This window comes from Gordionus sp. m RMFG-2023, chromosome 5, assembly GCF_954871325.1.
Source record: "Gordionus sp. m RMFG-2023 chromosome 5, tfGorSpeb1-WG-v2, whole genome shotgun sequence".
NCBI lineage: Eukaryota > Metazoa > Nematomorpha > Gordioida > Chordodea > Parachordodidae > Gordionus > Gordionus sp. m RMFG-2023.
Window position 1 is genome coordinate 4,494,754 of NC_088779.1, and position 25,474 is coordinate 4,520,227.

The window sequence follows — 25,474 nt, forward strand, 5'->3', positions numbered from 1 at the left end:
AGGCCCGAGCCCGGACCGAAGCCCGTTCGGCCAGGCCGGACTCGGGCCGGGTACGGGCCAGGCTTAACTTTGCAGATCTCTACTGATGATAGCAGAAAAAATTTGAACTTTTGTCGGACTATTAACTTTAAAATTGGAAACACCTTCTATAACCAATAATGCAACTAAAAAAAATGGCATAATATTTTATCCTTTTGATATTGAATTAATAACGATGAAGTATTATAATGAATTTAATAGATAGACAAATAAGGTTAAAAAAGATAATGAATGCATAATTGATCAGGCAAATCTTGTAAAAAAAATGTATCAACAATATGGCTTTCACCTGTTCCCGCAGTTGAAAGTCTATAAACATTTTGAACCTTTAAAAATATTTCTTCTCTTTAAAACCCCAATAATTTAAAAATAATTTTTCTAAGCCCAATTAGCAGAATCGTAGGCTTGATCTTAAATTTAGCGGTCATTTAGATTAGATCTTATAATAAAAATATTTGAATCAATACCATCAATTATGGAGGATATTATAGTATAATAAAGTCTTCAATATCAGCATGGGTTTTACGGTTACAATTGTAAAATCTTCATCAAGCAAGTGTTCTGAAATAAGACAAAGTTGAAGCATTTAAAGAATTAGCTGAGAATTATTCAAAAAACAATTATCCAATATATCGAAAAAAAATATATGATTATAAATGACAATAAATATTTAAGTATCTTAAAATTAATACATTGAACAATACAACAAAGTTCGAACAATTTAAACGAATTGTAGATAGCTTTTATAAACCTAATATGTCAACCTCATTAAACAAATAAGCTTTAAAATAAAATTAACCTTATATCGTATATTAAAGCCACCTTCTTCAAGACCAATGGCATCATTAGCCCTTATAAAATCTCAAAGGGGCTCAAATTTTTATTTAGTTATACCTTGAAATGTTTTCAAACTGGCCTTTTTCTATTATATTTGTTTTAAAAAAAAAATTCGGGAGGCTATTAGGTAATGAATGTAAATGTTTTTAATCCAAGGAAAGGAAAAGGGATGAAATATTATTATTTTATTTTATTTTTTTACAATAAAGTGAGTAGTGATGTATTTGCTGTAAGTGGAATGCAGTAGTGTCTTATTCGGATCTCATTACTATTGGAAAATGACATTATGAAATTGCACAAGGTTAACTATGGAATTAAGAGATCTATACATATTTGAATATCGTGTTTAAAAAAAATTAAACTAATTTTTAGGGGCACGACTGATGAAAAAAAAAATGAAAGGCTCTTAAAGAGGGTAAGAAAAAATATAGTAAAGCAAAAATGGGAAACCAAGCGTTTTTTTGTCCAATATGAAGGTTGCAACAGAAAGTCAAATTTTGTTTTATAACTGTAAAGATCCAAAAGGAAATAACTGAGGAACTAAGTTCATAGAAAGAAAAAGATAAATGATAGAATCCAAGTTGGAAATATCTTGATATATCTAGATTGTAGAAGGATATAACAATTTTTTCAATCAAGAAAATATATGATCGAAAAACTTTTAACAAATTTAACTGCCTTCAGAAAAGATGCTAACCTAAATACTAAAATAGAATATGTGATGGATGCAGAAAATTACAATATGAAACTCCATTCAATATATCAAAGAAATAGTCTATATACGGCACATGCCGCAAATTGAGATGCCAAAAAATTAATGAGTCAAGATATTGGAATAACATTAAAATAAGACGTGATTAATAAGGGAAAACTAGTTTGAATCAATACCTTGTCTAAGTCAATGATTGAGGAATACGTAATTTAAGAACAAAAATATAAAACAAAAAATCGCTTATTTTATATTAAGTTTTTCTAATTAGAGGAATACATTGCTGGTCATCTAAGAGAACTACTATGGTAGATTTTAACGGAAAACTCATTTTGTCAAACTATTTTAAGATATATACGAAGGAATTGGAATTTATGTTCAAACTGAGAGATTCGAAAGTCGCCTTGCTTTTCTAAAATTGGAATTCATCAAGATTTGACACTAAACTCCTTTTATTAACGAGGTTTGTGCCGGAAATAATTTCGTCAATTTTAGAGTCTATTTGTGGTATAATTTAGATCTTTTTTATTTCTGTTTGCATCATTTCCACTTCTCCTTCTTCCCTCGAGTAATTAAAACTGGAATTGTCGTATACCTGTGTTTCAAATGGTAATAATTCTTACATTATTTAATTACTAATTGTTTCTCAGAATATACTGAATTATCTACTTTAAAATGGGGGCCCATTATCAGCAGCTGCGGTATCCGAAAATGGCAAATAGTCGTAACAATACGTCTCCTTACTTCCGTTAAATTATATGTCGAAAAGGTTTTGTATTTCAGGTCATTTACTAGAGCGATCTATAATTACTAAATATATTTCTCCGTTAATTAGTCCGGCAAAATCTAACTTCTCCCCATGGTTTATTTGCGGAGAGCTATTTCCCTGTTATTGTTTTGCTACCAGGATTTTTTTTTATATAATTTGAACTTGTAATTCCATGTCTTCGTTATAATATTATTAGGGCCACCACAGTTCTCTTGGGGATAATAATTTTGTTTTGGAACCTTGCTGGCCCCATATGTAAGAAGGATAAAATTATTATTTGTAGATTTTTCGGAATTATGGTTCATAATCGCCATAAAGTAAACCCTGCCTCCATTGTGAGTTCATTTCGGCGTTGGAAAACACGGTTTGTTCTCATCTATTATTTTCGCCCAACCAGTTGTAATATAGCGGGAAACTTATTATATTAGCGGGTCATTTCTTGTGTGAGATTTTACAACTAACACTGAGATGAATTGTGGAGCATCCTCCATTATTAAATTAATATCTAATTATATTGAAAAACGGTACTTGTGCTACAAGAAAAAGGAAACTGCAAAAAGCCTGCACGGCAAGGTGTAGTCTTCGATATCAAGCTGTTACAGCATTTTTTGGATCTAGAAGAGCCTATTTTGTATGCCCTTGGAAAAATATCAGAATCACCTGAAACACATATTTCATCCGAAATTGATACATTATTAGATTTAATATAACTGCAGATTATTTTTTCATTGAAAATATTAATAAATTATTTATTTACACAACAATTTTATGCAATATTTTTTTTTTCAAAAAAAAATGGATTTGCCTGAAGTTATGAGAATCACTAATATAATTATATTACAACATAGAAGACCAACAGATAATATCGACCAGGAATTTCTCTAGATTTATGTGATTGTTGAGGTGAAAGCGAAATTATTATGATTTTGAGAATCACAAGCCTCGACTCTCCCGACAAACAAATCGTTCAAATATTAACGTGGAATCAATTGAGGATTATAAAATTAAATAACCGTTTTTATTTAACTTTTTGGATTTTAATTTTCCAATATTTTATTATTTGTTGTTCGAAATTATCATATTTTCAATTATGATTAATTCTAATAAATTTTTAATGCTCAAAAAAAAAATTCATTTTAATATTAAAAATAATTACCAACCCCCCCCCCCCCCCTTCCTTTCTATAGAAAATTCTTGGATACGCGCCTATGTACTAGTGTTGTTAAACTGCTCGATTTGAGCCGATTTTTAAAAACGGCTAACTCAATATTTTTTAGCCAGACAAATATGTCTAATCCCTCGAGATTTCGCTAATAGAAGTCCAAACCTCTGTACCACCTATGAGCATAATCTTAAGGCTTGTATGATATTTTTTTCCTAAAAATATTGAGTTAGCTGTTTTTAAAAATCGGCTCAAAATGAGCCGTCTAACAGCTAGTGTTGTTAAACTAACTAACTTTGACCATTTCTATTGTGGTTTAGTCAAGCTTTTAGCCTAAAAAATTAAATTTAAGCTTCTAAGTTAAGCCTCAACTTAGAAGATCGATTATATATTTTTGGTTAAAACCATGGCTACGCTCTTTTAAAGTTGATTGATAACAACACTACTAACAACACCTACTGTGTACATTAATTAAAATAAATTTGAATTTCATTTTTCACTTTTTTTTGCGATTTATTCGTCATTTCAAATAAAAAATTCCACTTTTAAAATATAAAAATATATTTTTTAGAAAAATCATTTTTGCAAATAAAAAGAATTAAAGCACTTACTCACTAACTATAAATGATTTATATTAGCCAGGTAATTGTAATTTTTAAGTTACTAAAAAATATTAAAAGTATAAACGTTATAATTTTCTTTTGAAAAGTAAAACTTTTAAAAAATAGCTAAAAACTATACTAAATCTCTTTTTTGAATAATACATTTATTTTTAAAATATATAAGTTTTAATAATATAATAAGTGAAAATAGAGAATATATAAATAATTATTATAATATAATTTATATAATATTAAAGTAAATTAATATTTTTATTTATATTTTTGCAAAATACTTTAGAGATTTTTTTTTGTAAAAAGTCAAAATTTTCGGTATTTTATTGTCCGCGACATTGCTTTTTTTTTGAAGAATTGAATTCTAATAATAATAAAAAATTTATTAATATTACGTTTTTATGTATATAATTTTTTGTTTCGTAAAATTTGCTTACTTATTTTTTATTACAATTTGAAATTGAAACTTATAATGAAATCGCTAGAGACTTCGTTTCGCATTGAATATTAACATAAGTATTTTAAAATGTTAATTTCCTTTCCTTTCCTTTTCTTTTAAATATAATAAATATGTAGGCAATTAAATTTGAGTACGGTGCGGTCTGACTATGAGATACGTAATGGGGAGTTGATTGATTCGATAACACGCCCCGCCCCCGCCCCCTCCCTCGTCCCACAATCCACTCTATCTGAGATAGGATCAAGATTAGAATTTGCCAGTCTTCCCACATCGGCGGGAGACTCCCGCAATTTGCAAGTCCACGCAGAGCCCGCGAATCGGAAAATTTACACGATTTTAACATTTTAAGCCATTTTTAAATTTATAAATAATAATTTTGAGAAACCGTTGGTAAATAAAGATAAAATTATTATATTTTTTATAAATATCAGAGACCTGCAAAGTACGATTAACACGGCCCGGCCCAAATTTTTTTTTCAATATTTTTAACAAATTTTCAGGCCCGGTCCGGGTATATTTAAAAAATCACAGACCAGACCGGGCTTAGGTCCGGGTTATTTGTATAAAGTTTTGTCTCTTTTTATGCAGATCAAAGTTATTTAATTTTATCATTTTTTTTTTGAAAAAAAAAATTTTTTTTCGCAATTTTTTAAATTTCTTTCTCAAAATAAAAATAATTTTGACCAAATTTTTCCCTCTCAATTCAAAATTTTTGATCTGGCAATCCTGGATCTAGATCACCCTTCCATCTTAGAATTTCGGAAGTTTGTCTAATTCTCTGTATATGCATCTTCAATGGCACACAAGCATCTAGGGTTTTATTTAGGGTTAGTCAAAATTTTATATTAAAAAAAAAGATGGGACGTAAATTTCTAATAACCAGTAAACATATTATGGGAACAACCCCTATTTCAATAAATTAGAAAATCAAATTTAAAAGGTACAATAACAATATTACAATGAAAAATAATGCTATAAACCTTTTACAAATGACTGTATATACATTGAAATACTATTATACAAGATGCCAATCAAAACTGTAAATCGTTGTTAATTAGATTTTCGCGATAGTAAATTATGATAGAAAAATTATATAATCTGGAATCCTGAGACGAAAGTTATTACCAAATAAAAAAATAGTTGTAAAATGGCATTCATTCATTTTGTATTTTTTTGAAACTTTTGATTTGAAATTTTATGGCTTCCGGGAACATATTCCATTTATAAATTAAAAAAAAATTTCGGTGGATGGAGAAAGGGGAGTTCAAATGTCCAGTTTACAATTTAAAAGATTTTTTTAAAAAAAATATACAAAATATAAATGTTTCCTAATTATATCAACTTTATAGGGTCGAAATATTGTCGAAGAGTTTGTGACCTAACCCATCGAAGGTTATCGGTTCCGATTCCAGTCCCTAAAACATTGAAAAAGGTTCTGGTCAGCAGTTCTTGGAATTTTACGCGGCTCCGAGAGTTACATATTGGTACTCTACGAAAAAAAATTTAAGAGATGTATAACCATTTTAACAACAAACATTTTGTACTATGTTATATGTATAAAATTACTATTAATCCTGGAAATTTTAAAATGGTAATATACTAGTCAATATATTATATTTGAATACAAATAATTTATAATATAAATGACCAATAAGGTTTATATGTAATATTTCATACTTTAAAAAAAAAAAATTATAATTCATATTATAAATCATACAAAAATTTAGGCACCCAGGAAGCTCTAAATCCTATTCTCTGCTCGTTCTTTCCTTTTCAAGGAACTTTATTGGTTGCTAATTATTTCGATATATATTTCCATATATATTGTTATGTCTGTCATTTGGATTTTTTTTTAAATAAATGAACAAAAAAAAAATGATAGAAGCTTATGAGAGCTTTTGTAATAAACAGTTCCCCCCGGCTTTCATAAATAGTTTTTGCATTGTATGAATATAATCTAATTTATAGAAAATATTTTTACTCTTATATATATGTTATAGTATAACGGTGAAAGGGATGAAACTATTTCCTATTCCTTCGCTCGCATGGTATGGTATTAAAGACTAAGAGCTGCTTATTGAAAAAACTGATGTTTAGCCGACATGAAAAGAATTGCCGTTTATTCCTGAGCCCGCATGGCATTTTACTAAAGAAGACGAGCTGCTTTTTTTTAAAAAAAATTCCATATCCTTTTATATATATAACTATTATAAGTTCAAAATGTAATATATAATTTTAATATCCATATTAGAATATTATATTATTAATTACATTTTATATTTAGTTTCATAAGGCCTGGTGTAATGTAATATTTAAAGTTAATCTATTATTGGAATTATGATTACAAATAACAACTATAAGGTAAATTAGCTCCATATAGTGTTAATTATAGTTTTTTTTTAAATTTAAATTATAATTACGAAGGACTAGTTTGGAAAAGTTTTGTTTAACGGCTCATTTTGAGACGATTTTTAATAACAGCTAACTCAATATTTTACCCAGAAAAATATTAGTTAAGCCTCGATCTTTCGATAATATATGTCTAGACCTTTGTTCCTTCTAAGAACAAAATCTACAGGCCTGAGTACTATTTTTCTGGATAAAATATTGATTTAGCCGTTTTTAAAAATCGGCTCAAAAGAGCTATTTAACAACACTAGTTTGGAAAGCTATATTAACACCCCTCCCCCCACACACATACATATATTTTTTATGAAATTTTGGCATATTAATTATTGATATTTAATCCTTTTCCCATTTAACATATTACTTTTTTTTACTTCTCATTTTTGAAAATTTTATTCGATGCATATAATAATATGATATAATTATCATTTTTATATATTGCTTTGCGTCTACAAGTCAATATAATGGAAAATTATAAACTTTCTTTTTTTATTAAACAATAATTACATACTTAAATTGATTTAATATAATTTATTTTCTTGTAATAATAATATTCAAATTTTTTTTTATATATAAAATTAACTTTTACCGAAATATATACATATACCGATGAATTGTGATTAGTGTTGTTAAACGGCTCGTTTTGATCCGATTTTTAAAAAGGCTAACTCAATATTTTAGCCTGAAAAATATTGCCTAAGCCTCGAGATTTCGATAATATATGTATAGACTATTGTTCCTTCTATGAGCAAAATCTTGAGGCTTGCGTAATATTTTTCTGGATTAAGTATTGAGTTAGCCGTTTTTAAAAATCGGCTCAAAACGAGCCGTTAATTGTGACAAACATTATTTATATTACCGCTTAAATAAATATCTTTAATTTTTGCCCAACTCGATCCTAAAGATCCCTACAGAGAACTATACAATAATGATCATTTCTAATATACAAATTTTAAGATGAATTAACGAATAACAATTCTAAAATAATGAATCCACTATAAAATAAAAATAAAATGTAAACTTTTCTTAAAAATTAGACATGTATATTTAATTATTTTTTTTTTATAGTGGTATTTTATTTTATTTTCAAATAAATTTATAATTTAAAAAAAATATATTAAAACTAGTATAATAGGGAAATTTGTTTTTTTTTAATAATAAATATATATAAAAATATATGTATTGGGATTTGGAATCTCTTCATTTTGAAACCTTTACCGAGCGATTTAAAAAATTTTAAAGTTCGATTTAACCGGAAACATACTCTAGCAGTAAAATCAGATTTTTAAAAAATCGCCCTTAGATGATTTAAAATTGAGAGATTCCGAAACCCCATACGACATATGTATTAAAAAATATATGAAAAACGATAGGAGGAGGGGAGGGGGAGGGATTAAAATTATATATTTAATAATCTGGAACTAGGATGGAGATAAAATTGGATCTTCATATTTTGGGAGATATTCTTTGTTTATGCCATAAATTTTCATGGACATTTCCAGTGATTGTTAATAGTTTTTTTTACCTAACGTTTTTAAAAAAGATCGCATATTCGTCGAATATGCTAATTAAAAAAGTAACGAAAGGTAAAAGAAAAATAAATTTTATAATTGGGAATTTTTGTTACATTTGGTTAGTTCGGCAGCCGCCATTGTTGCGTATTGTGCGTTCAATTTTGTAATGGCATCTATAATCACATATCAAAGATCTGGCTTTCGGCCACGTAAGTATGACACCGTCTAATTTTTTATTAGATATATTTAGTTCAACTGGTTGTAAGGTAGGAGGAATGTTGGCTATTAGTAGCATTTTTTTAGACTTAGAAAATTTGCAGTGCAGGGAGATCGAGTGTGGTGTTATGATAATGCAGTTAAAGCAGAGCCCTAATGACATTCTGAGTTCTTGAGGGGGGGGGGATATATATCTGTGGTTTGAACAGGGGATGGCAACAAACTATATTTTAAAGAAAATAAATATTAGAAATATAGATTAATGCACAAAAATATTCTAAATATTGCATTTATATTTACAAAGTATATATTATGGTGTATTAAAAAATGAAAAAAAAAAGTAATTAAGAGGCATATTATAAATATATAATGTATTCAATCTTCTTTGAGATTGAACTATCTATTTTGGTTTTATTTAGGCTTGTTGTAAAGTCCATATGTATATTAAGAAGGTCTGCGTCAATTTATTTTTAAAGGTAGTACTTCTCCGTAGTTGTGTTGTTAAAAGGCCCGATTTGAGTCTATTTTTCAAAACGGCCCGATTAAGATTATGGCTAAAATAATATTATGTAAGCATCGAGATTTGGCAGAGAGATGCCCAAGCATTTCTACCAGCTATGTGCAAAATCTTTAGGCTAACTTAATGTGTTATTTTGGTTAGAATCTTAATCGAACCTTTTTTTTAAATCGACCCGAATCGGGTTTTTAACAACTCTACTCCGTCATGCTGTTAAACGACTCGATTTGAGCCGATTAAAATGTTTAACTTAAGTCTAAATTTTTTGCTCAGAGTTGGCACAAAGGTTTTGACATCTATTAGAAAATTCTCGAGCTTTAACAATATTTTCAGAATTGAGTTAGCTAAGCCGTTTTAAAATCGGCTCATATTGAGCCATTTAACAATATTATCCCTCACTTATTCTTGGTAAAAAAAATTCTTTAATTGTGGAAATACTAATGGGTAATATTGCCAATATATATATAAATATTTGTATATTAGAAAAATACTATACAATATGTTTAAAATTATGTGAATAGAATAATATCAACCATACCTAACCTTTTATATCATTACTTGCATTCATCTAGTAATGCACTATGAAGTATATTAACTTCTTCATAATTAAAATCTACCAAATATTAAATTTTTCTCCATCAAGATTAATAGACAAAAATTATACGATATGTTTACATATTTGTAAGTGCTCTTCTGATTAATCAAGAACCCATTCATTTGTGTTACAAAAGTATCCAAGCGAGACATGAAGAGATTTATTTTATGGTATTCTTCTACTTAGCCTATAATAATATTGGAACGATGGCGTCTTGCTGCAATTCGTGGTGGTTGTGGTTGACAAATTATAAATTCATGTGTTTTTTTTAAACCTTATAATTTGAAAAATTTAACATCAACGTTTGCCTATTTTTCTAAGAAATATTTTTGAAATCATTTTATAAAATATTTTTTAAATTACCTTTATTTTGGGAAATATTTTTAAGATAACCTTTTCTATGTATTTTTTGAAATTTTATTTAGGACTCTTCAAATTATACAGGGAACTCGAGCTTCTCCTTCCTCTTTGATACGCTTCTGTTACTCATCTTTTTTGAGTAGAGATATATATTTTCTAACCGGTCAAAGTCTAACACCAGTAAATAATGCCAACATATCTTAATAAAAATTTGTAGGTGGCATAGCATATCAATCCTTTGTGCTATATCCTAGATGCACCTCCTCGCGTTCTTTCTCTCTTTTTTTTTATTACATTACAGTATTTTATTACCTTTTTTTTAAAAAAAAATTAATAATAAAGATTTTGTATTTTTATATTGCTCATCCTTTTATTGTATTGTATACATTTTAAAATCGTATATATATTATATATATATATTAAAATGAAAGTTTAATGTTAAAAAAAAGGATTTCATAAAAGAATTAAACAAATCATTCATTCGGTCGTCAATTAATTTAAATTTTTTCTCACGACAATAATGACGAAGCTAATTAAAGTGAAAAATGTAATTATTTCTACATGGTTACCAGGAGTTTTTGAATATATGATAAAGGCTTTTCCTGCTATAGAATTTTTAGAAATCCCTGTTGAAAGTATTTAATATAAATACATTTTTTTGTTTTATTGCTATAAATTTTGCATAAAATAGTTATCATTTTAAGTGTTGTAAGTAAATTAATATGACAAATTGTTGCAGCAATATAATTTTTTGATGAATTAATTTAGTATCTATTGCCATTTGTTTAATATATTGGATATTACAAGTTTTGAAGATATAATAGAAAAATTTTTGGTTCATTTGCAAAAAAAATTTATTGCCATTATTTTAAGGTCTATCAAATTTATATTTTTAGGTATTTGCAAATAAATTAAAAACATGAAATGTGTTCCATCATACCTTCACATCACTCTATATATGATGGAACACAGTTTATTATTTAAAATCAATAAATTTAGACTGAAATAGATTGGTACACGTTCTTTACATTTTGAGAAATAATGGCAATTATAAAAAATAATTATATTTAAAATTAACTAAATATTAAAAATGAGTGGGAAAATTAAACAATTGATAAGATAGAGTCTTCTTGATCTAGTGTTTATTAAAAGCTTGATTTGAGCTGATTTTTTAAATTGGCTAACTATATTTTAGTCAGGAAAATATTGCTAAACCAATAGGGGTCCGAACCTTTGTGCCATATATGACTAAGATCCTCAGGTATGAGTAAAATTTTTTTATATAAAATATTGAGTTAGCCTTGAATCAAGCCTTTTAATAACATTTCTCTCATTTTAAAATAATGTAGATCAAAAGAAATTTATTAAACCTATAATTTTGATCAGATATATTTATAAGATGTTTAATTAGGAAATATTCTAAGTTTTAATTTTACTCACATTAAAAAAAAATACTTTAAAAATAAAGCATCATTATAAAATTATTATATATATATTAAAATGAATGAAACGGTAGGATTGTATTGTCCATAAATATTTAAGAATCATTTTATAATTCACAAAAAAAAAACTAGGCTAATACATTATATATTTTACACTATACACAATTAAAATGCAAATATATAAAGGAAATGCTAAAGAGTGCAAACCTATATTAAATGATGAAATCAAAAGAAATGTAAAACACTATGAATTTGTATTGGCTGATGCTGCAGTAGGTGCCTTATTAATACCTTGCATACCTAATATCAAATGGATCCAATCTGTTTCTGCTGGTTTTATTTACATTTAATAATATTATTTCCCATTTTATTAATTTAAAATAGTAAATTAAATGCTTTATTTTATGTTAAATTATTTTGTTAGAAAATTTTTTTGTTAATAAGTAATTTAATTTAATACCCTAAACAGTTTAAAAAAATATTAATATCTATTTGATAATTTGTTAAAAGGTGTCGACGGATTTTTCAAAGACTTAGATAAAAAACAGGTGATATTTATATCTTCATTTTCCTTTATTATTCCTTTGAATTCCTTATTGACTTCCTTTTTAATCTTTATATTTTATTCAAATAAAATATTAATCAGATTCCAAAAGAATTAGCTTTTACTCGAATGACTGGTGTTTTTGGAACTGTTATGGCAGAATATGTCATAGCACAGATAATCATTCGAGAAAGACACTTTTATCAAATGCACGATAATCAAAAACTTTGCAAATGGTAATGACATTTCAATTTATATTTTCAATTTCAAATGATTACAAAATAGAAATATATTGTTGTCACCACTGCAAGTCCTTGTAAATTGCAAGTAGCATTTTTTTTCAAAATACCTTTTTATAACATTCTCAAAAAATAATGACTCAATTAGAGATCTGCATATTAGGACCAGCTCGAAAAGTTCAGCTACATTCAATAAAAAATTTTTTGTCTTACCCTGAACTAAAAAAAATTTCAAAACTTAGGCCCACATAAGACCAAAGTAAATTCATACCCTGGGGGGGGGGGGGATTGGGCTGGGCCCTTTAGATCACTAGTTTCAATATATATTTTAAACCAAATAACATTAAATTTTAAAAAACAAGTCATCAAAACCTCATAACTGATCAACAAAAACTTGTAAGTGGCATGACAGTAACATATGTAAAAAAAATTTAAAAAATCATTTTAATGAAGAAATATTATAATTAAAAGTTAAAATTCATTAATAAATATAATATTTTATAATTATGTAATAACAAGTTAAATAGTTTTATTTGTGTCCCCTGAACAATTTCAAAAATACCTAAGAGGCCTTGCATGGTGACAACATTATATTAGATTAATTTTTTTAAAATATTGTTTTTAACAATATCTTTTCTTATCTAAAAAGAAAGATATTATAAATTATATCTAAAATTTCTTCAACAAGTTATTTTTTCTATTATGATGACAATAAGTAAGGTATTTTAAAATTTCCTATTAGGGACAGTGTAGAATGGGGCTATAGAACATTCTCAGATCTTACAATTGGATTCATGGGTCTAGGCGATATTGGAGAAGAAAGTATATTAGTTTATTTCAAAAATTTTTAACCCACTTTAAATTGTCATTTGTAAAATAGAGAAAAGTGTGAGACTAAAAAGATTTTGGTATACCTGGCAAAGCCACTTAGCATAAGATAACATATTGGTAAAAATTCCTTATCAATTCTCATTATATAATCTTTCAAAAGATCATGTATTTATAAAATTTCGGGGGAATTGTAAATTTAGTAAGGTTATTTGGCATAAAATTGTAATATAACGAAAATAGTTTTAAAATAAAAAAAAATGATTATTTTGACGATTTTCACCTTTTTTGAATTAAATCATTACTGAAATTTTACCAAAACAAATAAGTTCAAAAAATCACTTATTTTTAATATAAAGCAATAAAGATAAAGGTAAGATAATCCTAACTCTAAGGATTTACCAAGCTATATCGATTTTAATGTGTTGTTAAGGTTTTGAGACAAAAACGTAGGTAATTTTTAACTCTATCCCAGAAAATACTTGCCAAATACCACAAAATCATATCAATCTCTTTAAGGATACTCTAATGAATGCTTTCAAATTGAGCATTAACGTTTATGCGGAGACTTTATTAAAATAAAAACACCCACAGGCCCATTATATATTTTCCACAAGAAAGAAAGAAAAGAGGGTACCGGATCCTTAACCATTTTTTTTTTGTTTTTAAAAAAATAAAATGTCAATATTTAAAAGTCTCCAGGTCGTGCAAAGCTTTTGGCGCGAACATCGTATCCCTTACCCGCAGCAGGAGGCGAAAGAGTGAAACTTTGGATATTTCTATGTAAACTTTAAAAAATCAAAAACAGAATTTGTTATTTTTAATTTACTGTAATAATTTTATATAAATTTTAAACTTAGAAGTATAAACTTGACAAATGCATGGATCGAACATTTTTTAGAATTAAAATATTATTCTATTTTTTGGATTTTACTAATCATTAATCTTTAAAACGTGTAAACAAAATATAAAAATAAAAAATGAATATATATATATATATATATTAAAAGTGAATGTATATTTTAAAAAATGTCGATGGCTCTAAAAAGAGCTTATAGTAAAAATGTTCCTAAAGAATTAGAGTTGGAATTTTTTTTAAAAAAAAATGTAATTAATCGAAAAAACTATTTAACAGGGTAAATGACGAAATGGAAGTATTCTTAAAATCGTGCGACTATATCGTATCCGTTTTACCTAGCATCCCCTCTACCAAGGGTATGTTAAATGGAGACGTTTTAAAGGCTGCCTCAGACAAAGTAATTCTTTTTATAATCTAAATTATTTATCAATCTCCCGAATAAGTTAGGTTTGAATTAATCCCAAATTTTATTTGATTGTTTGTAAAAAAAATTTCTTTATCACTCCTTAAACACACAAGCCAAAATGTACTTTAACAATTATTATGTATTTAATATAGTGTAAATTACTATATAATATTATTGTGTTAAAAATGAAAAAGGCATCAATAAGCAATTTCATAATAGTATTTATATAATTATCAAAAATAAAAATAGATAATAAGTCACATAAATTGCTATTATATTCTTGTATTTAATATACTAAAAATCTGCAGGTCATGCTTACTATCTTATGAAAACATTCAATTTTTCAAGTCGTCTAAGTCCAGATTTTGTTTATATACTATACCAAAAATTTTAAATAAAAGGAATTTAATATCTTCTTTTTAATCAATGCACGATACATAATTTCACAGAAACCTATACTAGTCAATATTGGTAGGGGTGATTTAATATCCGAAGAGGACTTGATTCGCGCCATTGAGTTAGAATTTTATTTTTAAGTTTCCATTTTTTATAAATTGTTTCCTTTCTTTTTGAGAAATATTTTATACACTTCGAATTATACTATGAATTAGAAGTCGGTGCCATGGTCCCTGACAAAACGATTTTTTGGGATGGCCAAATTATGTGTTTCTAGGCTAAGGTCAAAGTTTTTTTAAATGTTCTTATAACTGATTATTAGGCAAATTTATGTATGTTTCCCTACATAAAATTATTACGGGCCCGGGCATGAAAATCTATACAAAATTAATTTACAGACTGGGCCAAGTAAAAATAATTACTGGGAAACTCTGATTAAAATAAATTTCATGGCTCAGGTTTGGCTAACCCGCTTCCACCTTTGCTATGATTATCGTTCCATTTAATTACTATATTTATCTTATTTAACACTTTTTGTCATAAATTTGAGTTTAGGGTCCAGTTTAAAAAATTAAAATCCCTTCAATATTAATGGCAAAAAATTTTTTTTAGTAAAATATACGAGATAGTGTTTTTGCAATTTTCAATAATTAGCGAAAAGACAACTTAATTTTAAATACAATATTTTCCCGATTTTATGGTGGTGAAAAAAAAGAAATTTAGTTTTAATTCGGTTCCACGTCTTTATAGAGAAACCATTATAGAGAATGTATTTTATAGAGAAACATTTATAGAGAAAACAATTATAGAGAATGCATTTATAGAGAATGTAATTTATAGAGAATGATTTTTAAGAGAATTATTTTATAGAGAATGTCCTTTATAGAGAATGACTTCAAAGAGAATGATTTTATAGAGAATGCCGTTTATAGAGAATGGTTTTATAGAGAATGTCGATTATAGAGAATTATTTTATAGAGAAGGTCCTTAATAGAGAATGACTTCAAAGAGAATGATTTTATAGAGAATGATTTTAAAGAGAATTACTTTTATAGAGAATTACATTGTAGAGAATCATTTTGTAGAGAATTACATTGTAGAGAATTACATTGTAGAGAATTACATTGTAGAGAATTATTTTATGGAAAATTATTTTCTAGATCTTGATTTTATAGAGAAATATTATATATGGGACAATTGTAGAGTTCAAAAAATTTATGCGGGATTTGAAAAATATATCAAAATTAACATTTTAATAATACAATTCAGTTTATTTGTTGTATTTTTTCGATGACTTTATTTGTTTCAACAATGGTTTTTTTGTAAAATCTTTTTAGTTCATATCAAGGTTTAGCTTGATTATTAACTCAGCTAAACCAAACCTGAAACGATTTGTTAAATAGGTATTAACCGTTATTAAAGAGAATCTAAACTGAACGAACCATTTTTAAAATTTTTATATATTGCATTTATATGTCAGCTACCTAAATTAGCCTATAGAAGGGTTCTTAACTTTACCCTTATGGATATAATATGACGGACGAGAATCTTGATTTTAATTTTAATTAAGAAAAGGTTTTAACCAGTTGTTTGGGTAAAAAATATGTCACATTCCCGTTCGTTCTGCGTTTCGGAACACGTTTCTAAATATAATTTTCTTTCTATTTTATTATACAAATTTTATTCATAAATCTTTTTAATATAGATAACTAAGAATTCATTAATCTCTAATGATACACATTTAGATGTATGCGATGGCTTTAATATATTGAGTGTCGAAAAGTGCCGATCTCTATTTGGGGTTCCACATATTTATAGAGAAACCAATATTTTTGATTTATAAGCACCATAATTTTGTCCTTCTTAAAAAACCAAAACCGTAAATTGAAGGTTTCTATATAAAATATTATAGCGAATGCATTACCGCAAATGCATTATCGCGAACGCATTATCATGCATTATAGCGAGTATAATACAGCGAAAATATTATAGCGAATGCATTATCGCAAATGTATTATCGCGAATTCATTGTCGCGAATGCATTATCTGAAATGAATTACATCAGTTGCTATATCGGGAATGGAGTTTGATAAAAACTACAATTTTATATTTATCGGTATTTAGACAGACTTAGTTGAACCTGGAAATTAAGTTAAAGTTGGGCTTGGGTCTAAAAATATTTTTTTTTTTAAATAGGGTTAAGGCTTTTGATTTTTTTCGACTCAAAAAATATAAAAAAGATTCTAAGCTATAAAATAGATGTCTCTAAAGATTAGGGTAAAGGAATTAAATTTTTATATTAATTGATTGTTTAATATGCGTTTAGGTATATTTTTCAATTAAATTTGGGACAGGACAAGCTCAGGCCTAAAATTTAAAATTATGGCTAGGCTCCTAAAAATAAAGATTTTGGATGGAGCTTTGGCCGAAATAAATAAAATTTGCAAGGCACTAAGAAAAAAAGTTTTATTTTAAACATTGAGCCAAAAAGATAATTAGACCTCGGATTTATATTATTCTTTGACAAAGCATGCTTTATTTAGTGAGGGATTTAGTATGGACTTGATAAACATTTTTTGATAATAAATTTATATAAAGTTCTCTTATTGTTTAATCAAAAAGACAAGGTCAAAGCTTATCACAACAAGACATGAAACAATATTCAGCATCATAGGTAGATTGTCGAATTGAATAACTATCCATCTCAGTACTTAATTCGTGTAATCTCTGATGATGAAATTGCCACTATTGTGACTTAGGAATTGGGAAAAAAATAGATTATTGATTTCCTTAATTGATTCTTGCTAAGTTCTTGCTTCCTGACGAGTCTTTTTCCCAATTATGTGATCAAAGACAAAATTATATAAAAATAGATATAGAAATATAATAAATATAAGTAGAGCTAAAATTGAATGAATTGAACATGCCTCATATACTATTAAAAATAACTTAGCTATTTTTAACACAAATTATAGTACATTTCCATTTCAGTTCAGTTGCTATATTTTATTGATCTGATGAATGTCATAAATTTTATTAGAGTGGCGATAATAGTGTTTGGACGTTACTATCATCGCTGAAGATGAGAAAATTTAATGAAATGAAATATTTACTTTGTGAGTTGTACTTCAAGGAGTAGATACAACCCTAAAAAATCGAAAGGTGGAAAATATCTCTTTTTTACATTTTCTATGCCTTTATATATAACTGTCTCAGGAAGCTTAGATAATGAAAATCCTTATGCTATGCTGGAAAATATAAATATTGCTTTAATCATGAAAATTTTTTTATTAAGAAACATCCACCCCTCCCCCCAACAGAAAAGTTTGAATAAATAATTAGCCCTAATGATACGAAGAAATTTAAATATTAATGATAATTATACTTGCTTATAACCAGATCTATGGACCGACTACCAATAATAAAAAGACGCTTCTTAACCATTCAAACAATGTTAAACAGGATCTTTTACCACAGGGGAAGGGGTTATAACTCATGATTGGCATTGAAATTAAAAAGGGTAGTTTGTATTTGAAATTCCGTTGTTGATGTGGTATAGGAAATGAGGAGAGTGGGGGAAGAAGGGGGTAGTATTATAATATATGATGAAAAATCTTTTGATAATTAGGTACTTGAAATAACTTCTAAGTGTAAAAGAGTTAGTAAAATATTGTGCAATCTGCTGCAAATATCAAGTTTCGATATTTTTTAAAGAAAGACATTACAATGTGATGGAAATCAGTGTATATCATGATACAAAGCTTCTTATAATCATATGATGACAAGCTTGTCTGTGAACCAACCATATTTAAACAAATTGGTATCAATAAATATAATCCCTATATGTAAATAAAAAATTTCTTATAAATATTAAAAGTCTGATCTTCGGAATGTTTAACAAGTTCAAAAAACCTATAAAAAACATTTTAAACTTTTTGATTCACCTTTCTCCACACTCCTAAGGAGTTTAGGCTTGTAATAAGAAATTTTTATTTTACTAAAATCAATTTAGAGAAAAAAGTGTATTATTTTAAATTTTGTCGGTGTATAATTTTTAGGTAAGGGTTTGAACTATCATTTTGTATTTTGTAAATTCAGATACAATTATTTTCGGACCTATGACGATTTTGACAGAAATTGATCCAACCACCCCCTGGTCTTCCCTGCCTACCCTGTGAATATTAGTCAGTACTCTAATGATCTTTTAACTAAACTTAATGTTGGTAAGGCGATAGTTTAATGGGTAATGTTTTATTTTTTGTTATTATTTGCATTTAAAATCATTAATTGAGTGCGTTTTATTAAATTTAAAAATCTGATTTTGCCAGAAATGCACCTGAATAAGTGTAGAATACCCACCCTTAATGTTGCGCAATCGGTTAATTTTAGGCAATTCCAAAACGGTTAGCCAAGTTTTTAGGTTAAAAAATTGGCTAAGCATAATTAATTAGGCTTAGCATAAAAATAGGCGAAAACTAATTATTCAAAATTAGGCATCGGCTAAGGAGCTCGGTTAATCGCCCGTCATATATCGTTACATAATAAATATATAAAATAATTTTAATAAAGGCTAGGCTTAGTGTTGCGTAACGCTGACGGGCGATTAGCCTAGCTCCCAGTCCCTACATTTTGTCTAATTAGTTTTAGGCGATTTTTCGTTTCAGATTAATGTAAATTAAAATTTCTTCAGAAGTTCAATATAAGATCTTCTGAAATTTATAGGGTGGGTGGGTATATTCTACACATATTATAATGCATTTTCGGCAAAATCAGATATAAAATTTAATAAAACGCGCTCAATTTATGATTTAAAATGAAAAAATAGAACAAAATAAAATTATTAAATACAAAAATATTTTGGCGCAATCGTATGAAATTCCCATGGTAGATTCTCTTCGGAATTGGTAAAATCAGATTTATTAGGGAAATTATAAAAGCGCACTATAAATCAGAGACCTACAGGCCCGACCTTAAACCCGGGCCGTATTTTAATTTTTTTAAATACACGGGCCGGGTCAAAAAAAGCTTTTTTTAAAAAACTCGAGCCGGGCCATATATTTTAAAACCAAATATTTTAAATCACCATTATTATCTAGGCAAATTAAAAATAGATAATATATTTTTTAAAAATCGGGGCCGGGTCAGCAGATTAAAATAATGCACAAAGCAACTAAATATTGACAAAATTTTCTAAAACAATTGGCGTAAGGCTGGCTTTGTTGCTAATAGTTTTTTTTTAAATGGCTACTCTACTAGTTAAAGCAAAGCACTAATAGAAACTGATAAAGAAGGAAACATTTTCATAATTTTAGTATTACTACTTCTAATTGTTCAGCGTATTATAACAAGAGGAAACTCAAAAATATTATCATAATTATTCATAAGCAATACAAATCAGGAACGTGAATAAATTTTTTTATGATTATTTTTTCCCTTTTTCTATTCAAGGGTTCCGAGAATTTATATGACGGCATCTGGCTTTTTTTGAGAAAATTTATTTCTAAAATAATACTTAATTCATTTTCTATAAAATCATTCTCTATAAAATTATTCTCTATAAAATCCTTCTCTATAAAATAATTCTCTCTAAAACAATTCTCTGTAAAATATTCTCTATAAAATAATTCTCTGTAAAACAATTCTCTGTAAAATATTCTCTATAAAATCATTCTCTATAAACGACATTCTATATAATTGTTTTCTCTTTAAAAGTTTCTCTATAAAATAAATTCTCTATAAAATCATTCTCTATAAACGAAATTCTCTACAAAATCATTCTCTATAAATGAGATTCTCTATAAACGACATTCTCTATAAACGACATTCTCTATAATTGTTTTCTCTTTAAAAGTTTCTCTATAAAATAAATTCTCTATAAAATCATTCTTTATAAACGATATTCTCTACAAAATCATTCTCTATAAATGAGATTCTCTATAAACGACATTCTCTATAAACGACATTCTCTATAATTGTTTTCTCTTTAAAAGTTTCTCTATAAAATAAATTATCTATAAAATCATTCTCTATAAACGACATTCTCTACAATTGTTTTCTCTATAAAAGTTTCTCTATATTTGCATTCTCTATAAAAGATTCTCTGTAAAGACGGGATACCTTTTAATTCAAACCCCGCGTTTAAAAAAAAGGCCAATTAACATATGTTCTAACATCAACTCAAACTGAAATGAACGATGTTATTATGCACAACAATAACGTATATATTTAACAGCTGTTCTGGAAAATTATTTTGTAAAGGTTGCAATTTTTTCTAGAGGATTTAACAGTAACAATATCAGGGATTTGGAACAGAACTTTGAATAAATTTACGGGACGAAACCGGAACATTCCAAAAAATATATTTTCTATTATTAAAAGAGAATAAAAAATTTTATGCATATATAAGTTCTTTTGATTATTTATTTATAATAATAAATAATCATTAATCATATTAAACTCAATGACATATAATAATGCCTAGACTAACGATGCATTCATTAAATGTGTACATCAATGAAAACAGCTGGGGATGCCATTTTGATTACCTATATCATTATTAACAATTTTAAACAAGAGGCCAATTTATTCCTATATTTGACGCAAACTTTATTAAAGAATTGCCTGATCATCGAGATAATTAGGAAGCAAGTTGTCAATTTAATAGTATTTTTAACATTCGAATAATTACTATATAGGGTCCAAAATGACGGATCCAACTGATTTACATTCAACGACACTTTCAAATGCATTATTATGAATGTATCGTCAGTCTAGGTATTATTATATGTCAATGATTGAACTATATAGCAAAGTAATAACAATTAGCAAACAAGTAGTAAAATTAAAAAAATTAAAAAGAGGGGATAAAGATTATTTAAAATGTGTAGATTTAAAAAAAATATATTTATATATTTTTCTAAGAACGTTCCGAAAGCTGGAACGGAATCGGAAAAAAATGTAAAATAAATTAACTTGCCTTTTAAAATGGAATCATCTATAAATTATTAAAATATAAAAAAAAGGCAGACGATAATATAATTTACAAACCCCAATCCTTTTTGTTTTATAATATACGGTTACATTTATATTGAACGCCTTATCTTCAAGCGTTGCGTTATTTAACGCTATCGAAATCACAGCTGATTCAGATTTAAAAATTAATTATTTTGGGAATATTTAAGAAAAAACCATAGACCTTTTTTTTTATCGAATTCGCTATTATTTTTATAATCGTTTCGTATATATTTTAAACCCATCGCAACATATGTTTACCGAATATATCAGAATTATCAAATCAACATAACGCATAATATTTATAAATTATACCTATTTTATTGGCATCATTTTGTAGTAAAGCTGCTTTAAATGACGCCACGCTTTGAACATAAGCCCGTTTACTATAAGGATTTAGATGCAATCCCAATTTAAACAAGGGATTCGTTAGGTTTTATTTTTAAATTAAAAAGAACGAGGCAAAACTTAAACGCTCAATTTGTACGCACTATAACTGTTGCATTTAAAATTTTCGAGATTTTATACGTTTCCGCCCCATTTTATTTGTCATATGGTATTATATATTTATTACAATTTAATAGGCAAAATTGGATATCCGGTGCCATTTTAGACGTTTTCGAGACAGAACCATTACCTCCCGATAGTAAATTATGGACTATGCCCCAGGTTGATAAATTTGATTGGCATTCAATATTAACAGTTTAGCAACTCTCGTAGGTTGTCTTACGATTAATTTACTACATTATATTTTTCTCGATATTTTTTCTGTTGACTTATGAACCCTTTTAAATTATTCAGAATTTTAAACTGGAATCAAAAACCTCATTAAAAATTATAATTTTTGTTAAACCCTTATAGTTATGATTATCAAACCTTTCTTTCTTTCTTTCCTCTTTCTATATACATATTAAATAATTCATACATTTTTTACTTTAAAAAGCATTTTTCTTCAGCTTTAAAAAAAATAATTAATAAAAACATAATTAGAGAATTCCTTTAATCAAACAACAAAACTTTTATATGTATAGTATACATTAAAATAAATATTCATGCCAAGGTTTGGAACCTTGACTGCTAAGTTGTTTGGGTTCTTCTTTTTAAATTTTATGTTGTTCCTAATTAATAATTTAATTAGTTAATAAAACCTATAAAATGAATATATATGACATTTTGAATATAGTTGTTATATATCGTAAGCTTATTCGAAATACGTGAAGATTTGTAAATCTCTCATTTTTAGGATTATTTTACGAGAAAAATTTTAAAAATTCGATTTTTTCCCATTAGAATTTTCCATCAATACCAGATACATAAACCTATGAATTTTAAGCAATTTTCCAGGAAAACATTTGATACTCTTTGTAAGATATAGATTTTTCCATATAAATCGAAAAAAAAATCACAAATGTTTACGGCGAAAATTGTTGAAAATTTATTTTGTTGACGTTTTAGTCTAATTCTAAAATGCTTGAATGCGTATCCCGATAAAATGGGCTTTTTCTTATTTAAATATCGTTCTAGTTAGATGACCTAAAAAATGAAAAAACTCCGAATCCCCTCATAGCGGATATCCGATGAGTCGTTTGTTTTTAGAAAAACTAAAACATAATATAAAACAAATTAGTTGCGATTCTCTTAAGAAATAATGGTTTGTTAAACGGCTGCTCGTTTTGAGCCGATTTTTTTTTTAAAAACGTCTAACTCAATAACTTAACCCAGAAAATATATTGTCTTAAGTATCGAGTTTTCGCTAATGGATTGTCTAAAACCTTGTGCCATCTTTAAGCGAAATCTTTAGGCTTGCTTAATATAATTTGGTCAAATAGAGCTGTTTAGCAACACCAACTTAGAACCAATTCTGATTCCTGGAAATTCTAAATTTGGCTCCGGGTGATATCTATTTTATATATCAAACTTAAAGCGTCTTATTATTTTTTTAAAAAAAAAGATTACGATAACTCCTCACGTATCGGGAACGTCAATGCCATCAATGGTAATAATAATAATAATATTATTTTTTTTAATAATTTTTAAGGCTATATCCAAAATATCAAAAAATACGATTTCTCAAACTTTCGAAACTTTGACGAAAAAGAAGATATAAGCTTCTTCCAAATATAAAAATAAAAACATGTCCAAAATGTAATTCTAGAAAATTTCAAAAATTTAACGTAACGATTTCGTTAAAATTTTATAACTACTTCTTGAAAGTCGTTTTAAAACTTTTTCGAATTTTTTTTTAAAACTGATTTTGGACATAGCCTAAAATTAGAATATATTCCCAAATTAATTATTTTCGGGTCAATTAGGACGCGTTCATTAATTTCGGGGTTGCTTTTTTGTACTGAGAATTGAAATGGTTCTCGGGTAGGAGTTAAATGTTGAAAGAAAGAAAAAATTGGCGCGGAGATGTAGGGGTCTTCCTCGCCCATCTTTTTGTTGCTAAGTGAGAATGATAGAATAGGAGATTTAAGATCGTTCAAATATTAGCTTAATCATTTGTGATACTTATATTTTAATAAGCGAGCACAAATTTCTGTCGCGTATTATTGGAACGCTGTGCTCAATGACATATAATAATAATACCTAGACTGACGATGCATTCATAATAATGCATTTGAAAGCGTCGTTGAAGGCAAATCAGCTGGACCCGCCATTTTGGTAAACCCTATAGTAATTATTATCATGTTTAAAACCACTATTAAATCGATAACTTGCTGCCTTATTATCTCGATGATCAGACAATTCTTTAATAAAGTTTGCGTCAGTAGGAATAAATTGGCCTCTCGATAAAAATTTTTAATAATGATATGGGTAATCAAAATGGCTTCCCCATCTATTTTAAAATTGTACATTTTTAATGAATGCATCGTCATTCTAGGTATTATTATATGTCGTTGGCTATACTTGTGACATTTAAAAAATTCAGGTTAGCTCTAAAAATGGATAAATGATTTTATGATTACAAAAGCAAGTTTTGGATATAAATATTTATTGACATATTTTTTTTAGCTTATTTCATTTTTGCTTTTATATCTGCATAAATTTTAAATATTTTTCTTATTTTTTTTAAAATAATCGCGCGTTAATAATATTTATTTTTATACACCCAAACTAATTGTTTAGGTGGCCAAAGTTTTCAAAGAAAATATGGAACGTTACGAAAACAATATGCCACTGCTAGGCTTGGTAGATTATGAAAAAGAATTTTAAAAAAATTCTCAATTTTTTTCTTCAAAAATTCGGGTTATCATATATTTAATATATTAAAAAAATATTTCAAGGGTTCTAAATTTAATTTATTATTTATTACCTCATTTATTTTTTTTTGTGATATCTATCATTCATAAATATTTAAATTTTGAAAAATATATTTATTTTTTTTTATAGCTTTTAAAGACTATTGACAACATTTATATTACTCTTTTTTATATTTTACGCAAATATAGTCAATTATTTATACTAATCATTATGAATGGAAAAATGTGATATAACGGTTAAACTTAATACGCAAATGTAAACCCTATATAGTCAATTATTTTATACTA

At 27.0% G+C, this 25,474-nt stretch overlaps 1 protein-coding gene across 1 annotated transcript; it reads left to right on the forward strand.

Annotated features, from left to right (window-relative positions):
• The first annotated feature begins 10,726 nt into the window (after nt 1–10,726).
• LOC135929958 (glyoxylate/hydroxypyruvate reductase A-like) lies at nt 10,727–25,203 on the forward strand. The gene is made up of 11 exons (XM_065466714.1): nt 10,727–10,833; nt 11,827–11,973; nt 12,151–12,188; nt 12,287–12,420; nt 13,166–13,245; nt 13,947–14,034; nt 14,387–14,507; nt 14,966–15,033; nt 22,508–22,592; nt 23,875–23,919; nt 25,053–25,203. The coding sequence occupies exons 1-11, from the start codon at nt 10,785–10,787 to the stop codon at nt 25,137–25,139; spliced, it is 942 nt and encodes a 313-aa protein (XP_065322786.1). The 5' UTR covers nt 10,727–10,784; the 3' UTR covers nt 25,140–25,203.
• Nucleotides 25,204–25,474: the final 271 nt, after the last annotated feature.

Excerpts from the sequence above, each read along its gene's own strand:
- LOC135929958 (XM_065466714.1), top strand. The coding sequence starts at position 10,785 with ATGATAAAGGCTTTTCCTGCTATAGAATTTTTAGAAATCCCTGTTGAA. Across the intron at positions 12,189-12,286 it reads AAGACTTAGATAAAAAACAG|ATTCCAAAAGAATTAGCTTT; the intron begins GTGATATTTATA and ends AATATTAATCAG. Across the intron at positions 22,593-23,874 it reads AATTATGGACTATGCCCCAG|ATTACGATAACTCCTCACGT; the intron begins GTTGATAAATTT and ends TTAAAAAAAAAG.